Below are 19204 nucleotides of genomic sequence, written 5' to 3' on the forward strand. Positions count from 1 at the left end.
AGACCTGCACCCCCACCCCCTCCCCCTTCCCCCACAAGGACCCATGCAGCCCACCACAGGGCATCTCCACCTCCTGTCCCCAACTCTGAGGCAAGTCCCATCTGGCCAGCTCTGTGTCCCCTGCTCCTCCTAGTGGGAGCAGCGCTTTAACAGACAGTGCAAGAGGGGTCCAAAGCACTACAGACACAAACCAGACTTAAGAAAAACACTCTGAGTAGGCCCCATGGGGACCCAGGGTGTTTCCAGCGTTTCCCTCACGACTGCCCAGACGGGATTTCCTGTCTTCTGGGGCATTCGCTGAGCAGGCCAAGATCAGCTTCACGGAAGGAAGGAAGGAGTGGGGCTTTATCCATCGCCTATCTGCACACGGTCCCTGGCTCCTTCTCCTCTGCTCCCCTGAGGGTCCTTTCCCTGTATCCTTCCGCCTCCTCCTGCCTGTTTTTCAGTCCCTAAACACAGGCTCGCCCACCTGCCTCCCAGCACAACTGAATTACAGGCTTGTGTGATACAATCAGCAGCTCCGAGGAGCAGAGGCCCTGAGAGCCACAGCTGGAGCCAGCTGGAATCTGAGGGCCGCCTCTGGCTTGGAAGTTTCCACACTGAGCAAACCGCTCTGAAGAAACCTCCCTTACGCTGGCAGGACAAGGCAATGGGAAGCTGCAGCTTTCAACTATGCCAAGAATGACTGTGTGTATCAGGCTGGAATCAGGGTCATCCTCAGCAGCAGTTTCTATTCGCTATTCTGGAATCTTGCCTTGTCTTGGGTTCATCACCCAGGGCATGAAAAGTTCCTTCTTTGGCTTTGCCATGTGGAGGGGACATGGCAAAGGAAGGACAAACAATCTCCGTTCCATCTGCAAACAACTCTACAGTGACAGGAGAGATCTGCAACATGGCGGCTAGAAAAATAAGACCAGTATCAGATGGTTCCTGAAACAGGAGCAGCCCACTAGCCACCACCCCGCCACGTAATCCCTGCGGCAAAGTTCAGGAGGAATCCCATGCCTGGAGGGCCCAGATCCCTCCCAGCTGATTAAGGCTAAAAAACCCCTCGGTGGCTGAGGGTGCTCCCAATGAATTAATGCAAGGGCTGGAAGGCAACCGTTAGAAAAATGGCTGTGGGCTGGGATGATGGATCTCCTTTTCCTGAATGTTTTGAGTATTACAGGTCCCACAGTTTAACAACCTTTAAAGTTTTCTAACTCATAAAAGAGCGAGTCAGTGGGGGATTTGGCTCAGTGGGTTAAGCCTCTGCCTTTGGCTCAGGTCATGATCTCGGGGTCCTGGGATGGAGCCCCACATTGGGCTCTCTGCTCAGCAGGGAGCCTGCTTCTCCCCCCCCCCCCCCCCCCGCCTGCTCTCTGCCTACTTGGGATCTGCCAAATAAATAAAATCTTAAAAAAAAAAAAAGTGAGTTGATTAATATTAAAACCCTCCTAGAATGACAACAGACTTGTTTTATGAAGGGGGGATGTTGGCTGACAGAGGGCTGGGGAGTGGGGGGATGGGCAGTGGAAGCACAAGATGCCAGAGATGTTCAGGAGAGAGGGCCATGGAGACCCGTTCCAGAGAGATACCCAACAGCTAGGAACTTCCAAACTCCACCCCAACTCTGGCATCCCTAAAATTCCTGTCTGTAAACCACACTACACATATGGCTAGGAGGAAAAGAAAATCAGAAGGCTACTTAATAACTTTTAAAAGTTTTTTTTAATCAATGTATTATTAACTTTTTTTTTTTTTTTAACAGAGATCACAAGTAGGCAGAGAGGCAGGAGAAAGCAGGCTCCCCGCTGAGCAGAGAGCCCAATGCGGGGCTCGATCCCAGGACCCCGAGATCATGACCTGAGCCGAAGGCAGAGGCTTTAACCCACTGAGCCACCCAGGCACCCCTGTGTTAGTAACTTCTATACCCAATGTGGACCTTAAACTCACGACCCCGTCGCACTCTTCGAACTGAGCCAGCCAGGAGTCCCTAATAACAAACTTCTATGGGATGTGTAAAATAGAGGACTTTTACTCTCTAGTTCATATATATTTTTACTGTTTGGATTGCTAAGTATGTATTGCTTTTATAGTCAGAAATAAAGATTAAAGAGGGGTGCCTGGGTGGCTCAGTGGGTTAAAGCCTCTGCCTTTGGCTCAGGTCGTGATCCCAGGATCAGCCCTGCATCAGGATCTCTGCTCAGCAGGGAGCCTGCTTCCTCCTCTCTCTCTGCCTGCCTCTCTGCCTACTTGTGACCTCTGTCAAATAAATAAAATCTTAAAAAAAAAAAATGAAGATTAAAGAAAAAAAATGCCCTTTAAATGGCAACAAAACCAACTTCTAATAGGGAACCTTTGCTCTGCCCATCAAGGCAAGGGGAGCCATGTGTCCAGGGGATGGGATGGGGAAGGGTTCTCCTGGCCATCCTTCCAGGCTTGTCACTTGGCCCAGCTCTGAACCAGCTCCCTTCCCATTACCTCACAGCTGTCTGACACCAGTCCCAGAGGGAGCAGCCTCAGCACCAGACATTGCGTTTTGGGTTAGCAGGGATCAGAGGCCCACCTGAATCCTGGAGAGGACTGCTGGTCTGGAACACCCCACCCAGAACTTCAAATCTCAGGTCCCATGACATTTCTCTTCCTGCCTCAAAATGATCCTTTGAGGGGCATCTGGGTGGATCAGTTAAGCATCTGCTTTATGATCAGGTCAAGATCCCCCACCCTGGGATTGAGCCCCACACCCGGCACCCTGCTCAGCAGGGAGCCTGCCTCTCTCTCCCTGCTTCTTTAAAGGAGTGGCTCAGCCAGTTGAGTGCTAGCCTTTGGCTCAGGTCATGATCCCAGGGTCCTGGAATTGAGCCCCATGTTGGGCTCCTAGCTCAGAAGGAAGCCTGCTTCTTCCTCTCCCCCATAAGTATTTTTAAAAAACAAATTAAAAAAAAAAAAGGCACCTGGGTGGCTCAGTGGGTTAGGCCGCTGCCTTCAGCTCAGATCATGATCTCGGGGTCCTGGGATCGAGTCCCACATCGGGCTCTCCGCTCAGCGGGGAGCCTGCTTCCCTCTCTCTCTGCCTGCCTCTCTGTCTGCTTATGATCTCTCTGTCAAATAAATAAAATCTTTAAAAAAAAAAAATGATCCTTGGAGCAACTGCAGGACTACCAGGCTTCCCTGCTTGGTTGCACCCGGAGAGGGCCCACAAGGGGGCGTGTGGCTGCCCTGGGAGACTCTGCCGCCTATAGGCAGAAAGCTGATGCTGCAATGCACTCTCCTATCTGCAGGAAAGAGCTTCGAAGTAAAATCCACCCCTTAAAGGGCTGAGTCTAGCATGCTTTCAGTGAACCTCAAAAGGTGGGCAAGGCAAACGGTGACACCCCAAAAGATGAAGGCGGGCCAAGTGGGGAGGTAGCTGACCCATAGCTTGCTCTGGTTTTACATACCACGGTGGTCTTCCCTTGTCCGTCACCTGGCAACCGTGGCTGTGCAATCTACAATGCAACATCCCTAGGATCACCAGGGGTCACTCACTTTACTGACACCCCTACAAATCATTCCAAAGTGACCCCAATTCAACCAAAGGCCTTAAAACATTTCAGAAAGTTCTAAGTCCACCTCCACACTCAGAAGGTTCCTTAGCAGCTGGTTTGCAGCTTGCCTTTCCCCTGCAGAGGTACACATATAGGTCACCTTTGCTCTGCTCCCCCACCCACACAGGTTCTGCAGCGTGTAGGACAGACATGCCAGCATCTAGCACACTGACTCGCCTTCATGTTCCAGGACGTTGGCTACCTCTCTACAGTCCACCTGGTTCCTCGGGAATACTGAGTGTAAGATAGCCCAAAGACAGGCATGGCTCTGTTGATGGACACCAGTGGGAAAGGGCTGGAAACACTCCTCACCCACACAGATCCCCATGGTTTCCTGGAAATGACCAACAGGCCCAGTCATGACTAAAAGACATTAACTAAGCCTTGAAGCATGCTGTGCCAGCAGCTGGAGCTCCTTAGACCAGTTGTGACCCAGGGATACTAAGTCACCTACCCCAACAACACTTAACATTTGTGCTATGAACAGTATAGTGTGGGGCTGTCAGGTTAAGCAGAAGATAAATATGGTCAGAAACCAGACTGGAGTTAAAACTGCTTAAATTCATTTTGTGCACTATGCTTCCTAAATATCTGACATGGAGAAGCAAGCTTCTGTGTCTGACCCATTTAGAAATTTAGGTACCAGGTTCATTTAACTGGCTGGGTGTGGAAGCTAGACTTCAGTAACGGTTTAATAGAAGAAAAACAGCTCCCAGTGGTGTTCAGACATCAATATTCTGCAACCTTTGTACCAGTTACAGCTAATCGAAGAACAGGGTAGAGGACCTGGGTAGCTCAGTCGTTAAGTGTCTGCCTTTGGCTCAGGTTGTGATCCCAGGGTTCTGATTTTGAGCCCCACATCGAGCTCCCTCAGTGGGAAGCCTACTTCTCCCACTCCTACTCCCTCTGCTTGTGCTCCCTCTTTCTGCCAAATAAATGAATTGGAAAAAAATCTTTAAAAACAAAAAAACAAGAAACAAAAAATCACCAACTTTATATATAGGGAAACCCCTAACAGGTACTACCTTAAATGCTGAGTTATCACCAACAACATGAGCTATGTGGCCTGAGAACACTGTATCACTTAGGCTAAGCCTGTAAGAAGTGCAAACCCAAATTGAACCCATGAGTAAGCCAGACAAATCCAGATACAGGGACCTTCTAAAACACTGGCCATCAGTAGCCTCAAGAACAGAGGCTAGAATGGTGGACAGAGACCTTGAAGCCCTAGGGCACACTTGAGCTTTCTTTTCCACAAAAACACTCCGTATGGTAACATGATTTATTTTATTATACACTTTATAAAAAGTCCACACACACACACACACACACACACACCTCCCCCTATGGTCAGGAAGAGGGCTTACATCTTAACATAAGCAGGCCATATTATTTCTTACACCCTAAGTTATTTCTTGCCCCTCAAATATACCCCAACTACAAAATATGGAGCTGCAAAGGGTATATAAAGACAAATGAAATTTTTTTGTTCTTGTTATAATAAAATCACTTAAGGTAACTAAAGAACCATGAGTGTAGGGGAGGGGGATCACAGTAAGGAATGGAATGTGTATACTACCTGCAACAAGCAGCTGACTTCTCTGTCATCAGTGACACCTACTCTAAATTAACTGGTTTGTAGGGATATGGGCACATGAAACCATGAGACAACATGCACCAGGCCATTGCTTATACTTGGTTCCAGAAGGCACGTTTCCTGCACTCTTTAATAACTAAAGGCAAATTACAGGAAGACCCAGTATGTAGACTGACCATTCTGAGGTATTAAATACATAAGGAAAAGATTAGTTATGTCCAAGTAGCATGCAATAGAAATATTTTTAAACCAACATGGTTAAGTGTTAAGATTTTTAGAAATCAAAGTATTTATTCACATAATTTTAAACTGAAGTCAAAGGTACTAAATCTTCTGTGGTAATGATTTAAGTGCAAGTGATGCTGGCTTGCTTTCACATTCGCCTCCTTCATTCAGAGAAATGGCAGATCAGTTGTTCTTGAACAAGTCAATGCAGCTCTGCAGGAGGGAGACATTGTTCTGGAAGACAAAAATCAAGGTAGACCAATGCATCTCTCTAGAGTCCAGACCTCCTACGCATCTGTAAGAATTTGACTCAAACCCACCAACTTAAAGCTTTTCATAAGAGATTTAAAGCCAACCAAACTGGGTTATCTTTTTCTTCATTAAATCACAACTGCACCTCATGCTACAACGTGCACCCCAATTTCATGTTGGTGAGTTCCTCACCCTCTAAGGGTCTGGGGCCGCCACCTGGAGAGGCTCACAGCTGCCACTCCAGGTCTGCTCTCAATTCAATCCTGCCAGTTTCGCTGTGACCTAAACTAAACACTACAGAAGAGTTGTTCTTGAAACTGAAGGCCTTGGAAAGACCAGATAAAAAGGTGTAAAAATTAATTATGAGTGAGATTATAAATTATGAATACTCATAAAGGTCTAGCACAAATTCCTTTACAAAGTTCTCACTTAAAAGGAATTGAGAAAACTCCGAACACCGGGAACACCATGGGTATGATTTACATATACAGGACACTCTAAAACCCCAATTTAAAAGGTCATACACAACAAGACTTGAACTTAATCAAAAAGTAAATAAATGGTGTGGTCAAAATAAAGAAACTCAAAATACACACGTATGTTCAAAGTCTTCCTGCTTAACCAATGCTGACTGGCCAGCGGCAGTTCCCTCCTACTGTGGCTCCCTGCTGATCCTGTAGCCCTGGGCCAGACAGCACTGCCGGACTCACATGCAGCTGCACCCAGGAGCTGCGTGAAAAGCCATGCCCAGAAACTGAGCCAACTGCTCCGGGCAACACTTTAAAGGCTCCTTAAGGAGATTCTAAAGCATACCCAACACTGAGAACCATTTTTCTCCACCTGTTCTGTACCAAACCTTAAATATACAAGGAAGTTCTTCCTTTCTAAACAAAAAAAATTAAATATCCTAAGACACTAATATGCTCTTCTCAAAAACACTATTTCATCATATGTTACAGAATTTTGGTTTGCAGAAGAAAAAATAATCCAACAAGTAACTCCTGCCTATATCACAAGAGATTAATACCAGAAAGCAAACCTCATCTGCCAATGATACTGGGATGGTGAGCTGGGAAAATAACTGGGGTGGGGTCTGGCCTAAAAAGCTGGCTTAATTTAAAGGAAAAACACTTACCCTGGCATGCTTTATTTCCAGTTCAGACATTTCAATTAAATTCTTTCTAAATGCTGCCACTCTCTTTCGTTTGAAATTGACTAGTTCTATAAAAGAAAAGTTACCAACAAAAGCTGAACAATTTTAATCTTTAATTTCCAAACATCATTCTTACATATAATCTCCAACACTTTGATACACATATTTTCTCCTATTTTTTATTATCTCTGCAAACTGGGACACGTACCTGACATTTTATGGACAATATAGTGATGTGCCTGCCTTTGTCTTTATGTATTCAAAGATTTTATTTATTTGAGTGAGAGAGAGAACATGAGCAGAGAGGGAGTGAGAGGGATTAACAGACTCCTCTGCTGAGCAAGGAACCCAACTCGCCGCTGGATCCCAGGACCCTGGGATCATGACCTGAGCTGAAGGCAGATGCTTTACCAACTGAGCTACCCAGGCGCCTGCCTTTGTTTAAGATTTTTTTTATTTTTTAAATTTTTATTTATTTATTTGACAGGCAGATCACAGAGAAGCAGGCAGAGAGAGAGGAGGAAGCAGGCTCCCTGATGAGCAGAGAGCCCAATGTGAGGCTTGATCCTAGGACTCTGGGATCGTGACCCGAGCTGAAGGCAGAGGCTTTAACCCACTGAGCCACCCAAGCGCCCCTAAGATTTTAAGTTATATCTACACCCAACGTGGGGCACGAACTTAAAACCCTGAGATCGAGTTGCATGCTCTTACCTACTGAGCCAGCCAGGTGCCCCTGTCACTGCCTTTAAAATGAGCACTGCACCCAATTACTGAGCATCAAAATTTAGAGAATGCCACGGACTACTTGGAGAATCTACGAAATGAGCAGTCTTGCCCTAAACCTCTAGCTACCAGTACTTATGGAAAGAAGGCTGGGGAGGTGGTGAGCCACACACACATAACCTGCACCTACACCCATTTCTTTAAATTATTTTTAAACTTTGAAACTACTGCTTACGCTCAGACAGCTTCTCTGTAGACAGAGCTATACAATGTGCCCTTTTACATCTGTTGTTTCCTATCACCAAACACTATTCAGGATTAATGCCCCATTAGAAATTAGGGTAAGTGAATAAGTACTTTCTCCCCTGGATTCCTTCCATAAACCCAGTTCTGACCATCACTCCTTTGGTCAAAATCCTCTCCAGCTTCAGCTGGGGGTCCAGTCCTCAGGAGCAAACTTACCCACCTGTACCAGGTCTAATGTAGCACTGGCCAAAAGAAAGATCAAGCAGCCAACATTAAAAAGTAAAAACTTGCAAAACATATTATCATGATGGGTTAATTACCTTGGATATACTAAATAGGTCTTCGCAGAGGCCAAGATAAACTCACCTTTCCTCTAGGCCTGCACCCAGGACCAGGACTCAACGCTAACCTGTCTCATCTCCCGTTGATGCCTGTTCACACCACCTTCATTTGTACTATGCTCGTTCAACTGACTATCAGTTCAGTCATGAATTTCAGGAAGAACCTGGACCAGAGGCAGATAAGACCCATTCATTGCAGTATTCTACATAATACTGTACTTTTAAATACAGTATAACCAGACTTACATTTTGAATAAAGGGGATAAAATCTAATACAGGAACAAACCTTAGGCAAGGACAGGCCTAAACTGGCACCGCTATAAAGACTTGTGGTTTTTCTTTAATCTATTCTGAAGCTGTCAGAGCTAGTAAACTCTGGCCTATGTAATATCGTAAGATTTCAACCCAGTAGTTTTTTAAGTTTGTTCTTTTCCTTATAAATTAGCTAATTAAACAAAGGGCAAGATTTATTTTACTATGCTAGTAAGGAGGTTCCTTTGAAAAATAATCCAAAAGCCATGTGCGCATATCTGCATGCCCTTTTCAAGATTTTTGTACAGAGCAGCTCTGACTCTTACAGTTAAGGAATTACAGTACTGAAAACAATGAGCCAAGACAATGGAACTCTACTGCTCACTGCTGGTTATCAGGACATTATCAGATAATGTCCTAGGGGGGTAGAAATGTTCTCAGAAAACAAAGCCCTAAAATGAGACAGGGATTTTTCAAAGAAACCCAAGTTTGGGATGAATCAGGTACAGAGTATCACTACAATTACATTCACAACAGGAAAATAACATTCTTGGGTGCCTGGGTGGCTCAGTCAGTTAAGCATCTGCTTTCGGCTCAGGTCATGATCCCATGGTCCTCATCAGGCTTCCTACTACTCTGTGGGAAGCCTGCTTCTCCCTCTCCCTCAGCTGCTCTCCCTGCTTGTGCTCGCTCATGTGTTCTGTCAAATAAATAAAAACTTAAAAAAAAAAAAATGACTCTAATAATGACAAGGAAGGAATTGCGAAAAAGGGAAGGCTTGTGTTTAAAGGGTGATGACACCAAGGGTGTAGGAAGAGAATGCTAGAACTGGGGGAAAGGAATCACTTTTCTGCAACCATCACAGTAAAGGCTGGCTCAGACAAGAATCAACACAGACTAAATTTAGGGAGAAAGTATGATGAAGAGCAGGCTATCTGCAAGGTCTTAAATTGTCTCCCCACACACTGCTGATTAGCAGCACAGGGAAAAAAATTAACTATAAAGTGAAGAAATTGGGTAACACCTTGATTGGATAATCAAAATTAACACCACAAATGAGCAGAAGATGGAACATAAAGTGCCCTCAGATGCAACACCTGAAAGACACAGAACTCAGTATTCTACTGGAAATGCACAAACAGAACCTATTCATGACAGAACAGATATTCCGAAAATGAGGAACACTATTCACTATTTACAGAGCCTGTGGTCCCCAAAAAGGCAAATGTCCTTTTAAAAAAAAGGGCGGGGGCAGGGATCCCTTCCAAATTAAAGGAGACATAAGAGCTATGGTAGCCTAATGGTAACCCTAGACAGGAATATGTTGTTGGGACAAACAACAAACTGAGACTATAGACAACAGGCTGGAGTGTATTTTATCTAAACTAACCAAAGTCAGTAAGTATACTGTAGCGATGTAAGAGAAATACACAACAAAAAGGTTTTTTTAGGGATGAAAGGACAACAGACAGAACTTAATCTCAAATGACTGAAAAGGGAAAACAAAAACAAAAAACAAAAAAACCCACCCCATGTGCATGTGCAAATGAGGAAGCAGAAGAGGCAAACTGGACAACTAGGGGACTCCTGGAAAAGAATGCATAGGTGTTCTCTGCATTATCTGTGCAACTTTTCTCTACAAGTTTGAAATTACTTCCAAATAAAAAGCAAGAAGTAAAAAGTAGGCCTGTTCAACCTTCTTTTGCAGATTCAGAAAGCTGTTCAAATTTCTGGCAGCATTCCTGCTGGTGCGCCTCAGCCAATTTGACATCTTTGCTTTTCAACCGGGCCTTATCCAAGGCTTTGTTTGAGTTCTCATAGTCAGTGAGGGCTTTGGTGCGTCTGTATAAGAGATCCTGAGAAAAAAATTAACAGACAGGACATGGTAGTTAAACTTATCCTGAAAGACTGCTAGAGACCAAAATGGGAAAACTAAGTATCTAAACTACTCTAAAATTAAAAAATAAAAAAGTGGGGGGGTGGAGGCAATGCAAGGCCTGAAATGTCAAAAGGCAACAATCTAGTCCACTTCTACCTCCCCCTTCTATTGTGTTTTTTGTTTTGTTTTAATTTCAAGATTAGCCTGGGGGCAATAATCCTTGCAGCACTGTTGAGGGCTTTTTGAAATTCTTTGTATGGATTAAAAACACCCCCCCCAAACAAAACAAAAACCCCAACAGTGAAAACTAAAGGATCAAATCATTTCCATGATTCAATCATGGAAAGCAGTTTCAGAAAATTAACCACCTTCTACCAGAACAAAAAGCACTGTTGGGCGTGTCAAGTGATGCGACTAAACAGTGAGGCAGCAGAAGAAAGTTGTTCTAACCTCACCCCACTACAAGGCCTGCCTCAAGTCCATCAGAGGCTCTCATCTGAAATAAAAACTATTTGCAATCTCCAGCCAAGTACAAGTTACTTCCTTATTTAAAACAGAACAGGTATGGGAGGTTCAACATACATGTGTTTTAAAAACCTGGGTTTATCATCATTTCAAGTCCATTAAAAAAGGAAGTAAGAAATATAGTCTAATGTATATAAAAATATAAAACTAAGGAAATATGTCAAAAGACAAATTAACTACATATGAAACTATGAGTAAAATAATGAATTTCTACTTCCTAATGACACTCACGGCAGTGTTATGCCCAGTGAATGCATGTTTCATTCCCAAAGGTCATTTTGCTTACTACTTCGTCCTGTTTTTAGTAAGTAATTATTAGTTTATAGACTCAAAACTGCAATTCAATAAAAACTCACAAAATCCCCAAACCTTTTCTCCCTCAGAAACACTTGTGTTCAGTTTTACCACATCCAATAGCCTATAATCCCCCAAATTTCTATCTGTTCACTTGGCACCACCCCGACTGCTCCTGATACAAACTAAGGATACAATGCCACAAAAAGGTATGATACTGCAGAAAAATTTCAATCTAAAATGGAACCAGAAGCTATGAAATGGAGAATCTCACATGTGCCCTCAAAAGAATGGAACCTAAGAACTAAGAGACTGATTTCAAATGCCCAATTTACAGAAGATACTTATCTCCTGACTTACCAACTCACTTCTTGGCAGAAATATCCTCCAGCCAAATGAACTTACTGTTTGGATGTCCCTCTCTTCACACTCCTACTAAACACAAGCCCAGCCCAAACCCTTAATGCACTTGCCTGTAGCTTGCTACAGCATCTGTTTCCTGAACTGCAATTCCCAAATCAGCTCAATTTCTGGCTAAACTATCTCAGTTTACTGAATTTATTATTTATACAAACAATCCTTACAAATTCCCATCTCTCTTCATTTTCAACAACGAAATACATCTCTAACATGAAACCTCTTCTGGGTAATGCAACGTGGTCTTGTATTATAACTGCTGCCTTACCTTAGCAGCCTCTATGTTGAGCATGTAGTATCGGAGAAGCTCTGTCAGCTTTAAGTCTTCATCCGAGGAGACTCGACTTTCTACTTTCTAATAAAAAAAAGTAAAGGTCACCATCATCTAAGCAGAAATCTACAGATGATTAAATATGTATTATGAAGACCAACATAGAAATCCTTACCCTAAGTTTTTCAAATAGCTCAGCAACCTTCAATAGGTACCTGAAAAAATATACATGATTTTGGTTTACGGTCTTAAATCATGTATGAAATAGGACCTTATCAGTAAGACATGAATGAGTAAATGCAGGAATCTGAGCCAATGGTGCTTTAGAATTAATTTATCAAAGCAGTACTTTCATCACCAACTGGCTCAATCTAGCAGAGAAGATGGGTTACAGAACTAAACACATATACAGTGCCACACTTGTGGCTATCAACCTCTCAGTGCCCCTAGGCCACCCTGCCATGCAGAAACTGTATTCCAAGACAGTCTTTAATCAATGTCAAAGCTGAGTTAACCAAGGGCAGGTTCTAATGAGCTGCCACCATGGGTATCCCAAAGACAGAAATACGTTATTTAAATAAATAAATAAAAATTTTAAAAAGCCATGGTTTCATGTGACAGTAGCCTGACTTCCACCTTCAAATCAGAAATACCACCACCTGCTATACCAAGCAAGCCCTAGGTGTTAAGTAGAATGCAGCCTCACACCAGAAAGGCCCAGGATGAAGAAACTGAAAAATTCATATAAAAAAGCTCAAAACCGACTGGGGTCACTGTATTCGCCTTAAGACCACCTTAACCAAAACCAATCTCTTAAGTCCAGGGCCCTTATAAGTCTTAAGTCCATCCAGGTGAAACACCATTTGCCAGAGAATATATAAGGCAAACTTCATTCAGACACAAATCCAGAATTAAATCAATATAAAAAGGAGACAGTTTGACAAAAATAAAATCTTTGACAAGAGCTACCACGTTTGGTATAGAAGTGCCCGCTGAGTACCCTACAAATATCTTAAATGTGTCTATGTTCACAGGGTGCGTCAAGATTTGAGTCCTAGAGACCACACTATCCTCTATCTTGATGAGCTGGTACTCAAAAGCAGAAGTGAAACCATACAGTCATTCTTCATTATACCACTCACGAGTTGTCAACTGGGAGTAGGTAAAATGCTTTTCCAACAAAACTTACTTTTTGATGACCGTGGGCTCTTCTAAAGCCAAGCTATGCAGGCAGGCTGCAGTGTGGATATAGTCATCTGCAACATCTGCAAAAACAAGGACAGCCCTTTTTATATGAAGAGAGCTAGTACATCAGCAAAGCTAAGCGTCTAGTGGGTAAATGGTATTTACTTTTATGAGATCGGGTCATTTTGTCAGCTTTTGCACACGAATCCTTGATCCTATTATAATAGTTAATGAGGAAATTCTTCTCTTGCTCAAAGAAGTCATCTACCTCCTAAAGGGGAAAAAAGAAATTTAAGCAAAACTCTGAATAATATGAATGTATTTTTCATAAGAAACATTAAGGAAATAAGCTCAAGTGTAAGAACTTTAACCTCTATGGACCAGAAAAACCCAAACTAACAAGACAGCATTTCATACCCAAGATTAGCAAAACTCAAGTGCTAGCAGGAAATGTCAACAGAAAAAACCATTTTCAATAGCCATTCAACAACACCCAGGAAAAATGTGGTATCCTTTCTAACATCCAACAATCCTGCAAGAGAAGTGGTTCTGCCTGGCAGGTTGCAACCTAGCAGTAGATACCTACATATTTGTATGGGCGGGGGAAGCGAGGGGGTGTATATTTGGTGGGCACCTATCAGGGATGCCAAACATTCCATGTTATATGGGGACAGAACAGCCCCATTCACCTTAAAATGCACGAAGGAGAATTTCCTAGAGCTTCCAAATTCCTGACAATGCCCTCTACTCAGCACCTATACCCTGGGCTTGTTGCTCATGTCCTCAACAGGTGGCAATGTTAGACACAAGCTGGTAACTCAGTTAAAAAGTAGAAGGGGCTGAGAAGAGCTAAATATCAATTTAGTCTTTTAAGACAGCTTTGTCCAACAGAAATATGTGAATGACATACACTATTTTAAAATTTTCTAGTAGCCACATTATAAAATAAAACAAAAAAACAGGTGAAACTACTTTTAATATTTTACAGTCTTGGGCGCCTGGGTGGCTCAGGTCATGATCCCGGACTTCCAGGATCGAGTCCCGCATCGGGCTCCCAGCTCCTTGGGGAGTCTGCTTCTCCCTCTGAGCTTCTCCTCTCTCATGCTCTTTCTCACTCATTCTCCCTCAAATAAATAAATAAAATCTTTAAAAAAAAAAAAAAATTTACAGTCTTCTACAGTCTTTTCTTCACATCACACAAATAAAATTAAAAATTTGGTGAGGCTGGGACTACCGAAGTGGACAGTGTAGTTCTGCAGAATGTCATGAAATACTATAATCTTGTTGCTTATTTTCTTTTTAAAAAATAGTAACTGGGGTTCCTGGGTGGCTCAGTGGGTTAAGCCTCTGCCTTCGGCTCAGTTCATGGTCCCAGGGTCCTGGGATCAAGTCCCGCGCGGAGCCTGTTTCTCTGTCTCTCTCTGACTGCCTCTCTGCCTACTTGTGATCTCTGTCTGTCAAATAAATAAATAAAATCTTTAAGAAAAAATAATAATAATAGTAATTGGGCAACTACTCTCTATACAGAAAAGGAGAAAATGAATTAAATGAGACTGTTCTTATCCTCTCACTTAAGAGAACACGGTATTTTAGAAATAAAAGTGAAAATTCAGTAAGTAGATAAAAATACCCAAGATTTTTAAATTACTTACATTTCTTGAAGTTAATACATTTGTTTCACAAATATCTCTTGTGAAGAAATAAAAAGTCAGCTATTCACAAGAGTTTTCTGCAACAGCTAAAATCCCTTACCTTAACTCCAGAAAAAAGGACCTCATCAGCACTTTTCACCACACTTTTGAAAAAGCCACCAAACACCTCTTTGGTATTTTTCCGCCGAACACTTAGCTGGGGGGAAAAAAAAATAAAGAAAAAAAAAGAAGAAAATTATGTAATAGTTTATGGTATACATGTTTTTCTAAGTGCTTTTGGCTTTAAATATCTTCTAAGTGATACTGTGTCCTAGTACAGGAACACACATAAAATATCTTTCATTCCATCTTAGCCACCAGGTCTAAATAGGAATAAATAGCAAAATTTAAACACTGGTCATAGTTCTAAAAAATGTATAACCCAAGATATTCTGGAAAAATACATGGCACTAAGTTTCAATGGCTTTTATTTTATGTTTATTTATTTATTTATTTATTAAGAAGGTTTTATACCCAACATGGGGTCTGAACTCATGCACCCAAGATCAAGAGTTGCATGCTCTTCCAACGGACCCAGCCAGGCATGAGATAGTGGCCTTTAGAAATCTTTCCTTGAATTATTGTAATGTCCTATGCTGCTGACTGAACTTTACTGGTTTGAAGATGCTGAAGAAATTTTAAGTTAGGGCCTACCTCACACATATCAAGAAGTAATTTAAAAAAAAAATTAAAGGAGGGAAAAAACAAAAAAGGTCAACGGGAGCTCCTGGATGGCAGAGATGGTTAAGTATCTGCCTTCAGCTCAGGTCATCATCTCCAGGTCCTGGGATGGAGCCCCAGGTCCAACTCCCAGCTCAGCAGGGAGTCTGCTTCTCCCCCAGCTTGTGTGTGCACACACCCGCTCTCAAATAAAAATCTTTCAAAAAGGGGGGAGGGGTGCAAAACATATAATTCCTTCCAACAAACAGGTAACCAAAAGCAAACGTGAACTGAAAATTCCTCTCAATCCCCAAATTGGGGAGCCTGTGTGGCTCAGTAAGTTGGGTGTCTGACTTCCCACATCAGGCTCCCTGCACAGTGAGCAGTCTGTGAAAAGTCTGTGGGAGCAGTCTCTGCCCCCCAGCCGCTTATTCTCTCTCAAATAAAACCTTTCAAAACAAATAACAATCCCAAAATTAACAGAGGGCAAAAACCAGTCCTTCATTAAAGAGGGGTAAAAGTAATCTTCAAGTAGCATTTTATAAAAGTATCTTGAAATGGGGAGGTGGAGAGAGTATCTAAAAAAGGATTTCACTGTGCCATTAAAAAACTCAGTACTTTAAAAGTCAATTTTCCAGAAAATTTATCAGGACATCAAGTATATTTCTATTAATTTTTATTTTTTTAAAGCAATCTCTATACCCACTGTGGGGCTCAAACTCATGACCCCAAGGATCAAGAGGTGCATGCTCTTCTGATAGGCAGCATGGTGCCCCTCAAACATTTAAGAAAAAAAAAAATCAAGTGGGGATGCTGGGTGGCTCAGTCAGTTAAGCATCCACATCCAGCTCTTGATTTCAGCTCAGGTCATGATCTCAGGGCTACGGAACAAGCTCCACATCGGGGTTCTGTGCTGGGTCTAAAGCCTATTCGGGATTCTCTCACTCTCCCTCTTCTTCCTTTCCTAAGGGGGTAGGGGAGAGAAGAGAGAATAGGAAAAAAAAAATTGTCATGTGCATTTTCACTGGATCATGGAAATGGAACAAAAATGCCTTACATCCTGATCATATTCCAGGAACACATGGAAGTTGCGATCCTTACTGAGAACAGGGTGAGAAGAGAGCCGCTGTAGAAAAACCTCATGGGAGGATACAGTCTTCTTAAAGACCGCGAGATACTCACTGGAAGAGAAACACACAAGGCATTAGGCTGGGACCACTTGACTAAATAACCAGTATTGGTCCCAGTTATCACCACTGTTCTGCTCATACCACTTAAGGAAAACACTCAAACTAGACCAAAACATTCTGGTACAACCTTTTATGTAGTTAATAATTAGGCATTTGCCATTTGGGAACCTGTGGCAAAGGTTCCCAAGGAAGGAGAAAGTAATACTACAACAGGAGCTGAGAGAGCAAGCCTACAAAGCCCCAATCTACATGCAATGACTGCTAGTATTTAGCAGCCACAGAACACTGGCTTTGGTCAAACAATCAAAATGCCTTAGTCCTGCAGCCACATAGAGAGCACTCAAGTCTAATAAGGCTTAGAATTATCACACGTTATAAAGTTATCTCAACCTAGGCATTACAGATCACTCTAAACTTCTTAGTGGTAGGACTTTAGTCTATTGTGCTCAGTACCTTATCCTCAGAACAGGCCATGACAGGTACTCCAGCATGTGTGGAAGGACTTAGTACCTGGAGCCATGTGATCACCAGCCCCAGAGAATATGGACACTGGGCAGAGCATGGAGGACAACTGCTGAAATGGGAGCCACACTGATAGTGTGAGCGGGGAGAGAGGGTCAAGAGAAAGAAGTGCAAGGATAATTTCATGATTAACTTTAATATAAATCCCCAACTGTGATACATTGTTTGAAATACTTATAATCAAGTTAAAAGATGCTTTCTGTGAACTAGGACTTCTTTCAAACCATCGATGTGATTGTTATTCAGAGTGCTTCTCGTAACCACATCATTGCAATCTAGTTTCAGCTATACCCTAGTCACCGAACTTCAGGAAATGAAACTTAGTTCATTATCAGCAGCCTGAGGAGTTCTTTATCTATACAGACAAAGGCTTTCTTCTTCATCTTGCCAGACCAGCATTCCATAACAAGCAGTCCACCTGGGGGAAAACAATCACTCTATCCAGTATCCATAGGGAATCAACTACAAAATGCAGTTCTACAAGACCATGCATTAGAGAATTAATTAACTCCATACTTAAAGAGAACTGCCAGCTTCTTCTGATTTCTATATACATCATCACTTTGGTCCTTTTCAAAAGAACAGAGTCCTGGGGGTGCCTGGGTGGCTCAGTGGGTTAAGCCTCTGCCTTCAGCTCAGGTCATGATCCCAGGGTCCTGGGATCAAGCCCCACATCAGGTTCTCTGCTCAACGGGGAGACTGCTTCCCCCCCTCTGCCTACTTGTGATCTCTGTCAAATAAATAAAATACAAAATAAAAGAACAGAGTCCTATCAAAAAACCCCACTTACGCTTCCAGCTCTTGCTTCATCTTAGCAAATTCTTCTTTGGTCATAGACCCTTCACCCTCTCCCAATTTCTGCATTTTTTCTCGAGGGCCATCAAAGTCAGGCTTCGTAGGAGCAGGTGGAATCTGTAGGAAAAGCAGCTTAACTCACAAGCAGTCTTATCCCGGCAGTGGCAGTGATATTCTACTCAGTGCCTACGCACAAGGAGGCAGCCAGCCCAGTGGGGCTATCTAACAGGTCAGCCTGTTCTTCTCTTAACCTTATTATTCCTCTTGGCCATATAAAGGAAGTCTCCTCCCCACAACTGGACACTCAGACTGTCATTTTTTCAGGTTACCCAGTATGGATGATTTATAGGGGATAATAGTGTTTAGCCTGCTTCAATGTCCATTTAAAGTGTATATATTACAACCAGTGCTAAAATGAAGTCAATGAAGCACCATCAAGATTAGACTCTAGGGGCGCCTGGGTGGCTCAGTGGGTTAAAGCCTCTGCCTTTGGTTCAGTTCATGACCAGGGTCCTGGAATTGAGCCCCACATCCGGCTTTCTGCTCAGCAGGGAGCCTGCATCCTCCCCCCACCCCAACCACCTGCCTCTCTGCCTACTTGGGATCTCTGTCAAATAAATAAATAAAATCTTAAAAAAAAAAAATCTTTAAAAATAAAATTAGGCTCTAACATTAAAGGCAATTTTTTAATTCCAGAGGATAATAAAAAGATTCCAATTTTAGGTGAACAGAATATTCTCAGACACAAGCTTCAATACTACTTTTATTAGCACAAAGACAACTGCTTCTCCTACTTGAGTGGACCACAACACTTTTGAGAAATCTACTATACACCATCATCACATCACTACTGAGGTTTTCCTAGAAATCAATTCTACTTGAGAAAATACCAAACCCCAAAGGTAGAGAAGATTCAAGCCATGAACTAATTAGCCTATTATACAGGTCTTAATGATGAAGTTCTAGAACCTAGGTGAGGTTCGGTGGGCTGAGGTCCGGAGCCGATGACCGAGAAAGAATTCGTCAGACATCTTTGGTGCAAAATGGTGGTTTATTAAAGCACGGGGACAGGACCCGTGGGCAGGAAGAGCTGCTGCCCCGGGTTGTGAGGGTCGGCATGTTATATACCTTGCGGTTGGGGGAAGGTGAGGGGAAGGGAAGGGAGGTTTCAACAGAGTTTTCACATATTAAGGAGGGCCTACAAGGTGCCGGGGGGAGGCACTGCCCTTGTGGCTTGATCAATGTTGTCTTTAGGTCAGGCATTAACATCAAGATAATTGGGAGATTCTTGGTGGGGTATTATGATCCTGCTATCATTTACATTCCCTTCTACCTCAGCCTCCTCCAGTTTATGGTGGGAGGGAGACATTAGGGCTTCAGGAACCGAGAGTTATTTGCCTCTGGAAATTTGTGTTAT

At 42.8% G+C, this 19204-nt stretch overlaps 1 protein-coding gene across 3 annotated transcripts in view; it reads right to left on the minus strand.

Moving 5' to 3' along the window:
- Positions 1 to 5263: 5263 nt before the first annotated feature.
- The window catches only part of SNX5 (sorting nexin 5), a 29258-nt gene continuing 15317 nt past the window's right edge, over positions 5264 to 19204 (minus strand). For 2 of the 3 annotated variants that reach the window (XM_032351473.1, XM_032351474.1), the window contains exons 5-14: positions 17783 to 17904; positions 16338 to 16461; positions 14682 to 14777; positions 13095 to 13200; positions 12934 to 13009; positions 11920 to 11959; positions 11742 to 11828; positions 10055 to 10214; positions 6779 to 6864; positions 5264 to 5625 (exon numbers count right to left, since the gene is read on the minus strand). In XM_032351473.1, the coding sequence (XP_032207364.1) occupies positions 5575 to 5625; positions 6779 to 6864; positions 10055 to 10214; positions 11742 to 11828; positions 11920 to 11959; positions 12934 to 13009; positions 13095 to 13200; positions 14682 to 14777; positions 16338 to 16461; positions 17783 to 17904 (948 nt within the window). In that variant the 3' untranslated portion in view covers positions 5264 to 5574. The remainder of the gene's footprint in view (positions 5626 to 6778; positions 6865 to 10054; positions 10215 to 11741; positions 11829 to 11919; positions 11960 to 12933; positions 13010 to 13094; positions 13201 to 14681; positions 14778 to 16337; positions 16462 to 17782; positions 17905 to 19204) is intronic. The other variant, XM_032351475.1, reaches the window with a different exon arrangement.

This window comes from Mustela erminea, chromosome 7, assembly GCF_009829155.1.
Source record: "Mustela erminea isolate mMusErm1 chromosome 7, mMusErm1.Pri, whole genome shotgun sequence".
NCBI lineage: Eukaryota > Metazoa > Chordata > Mammalia > Carnivora > Mustelidae > Mustela > Mustela erminea.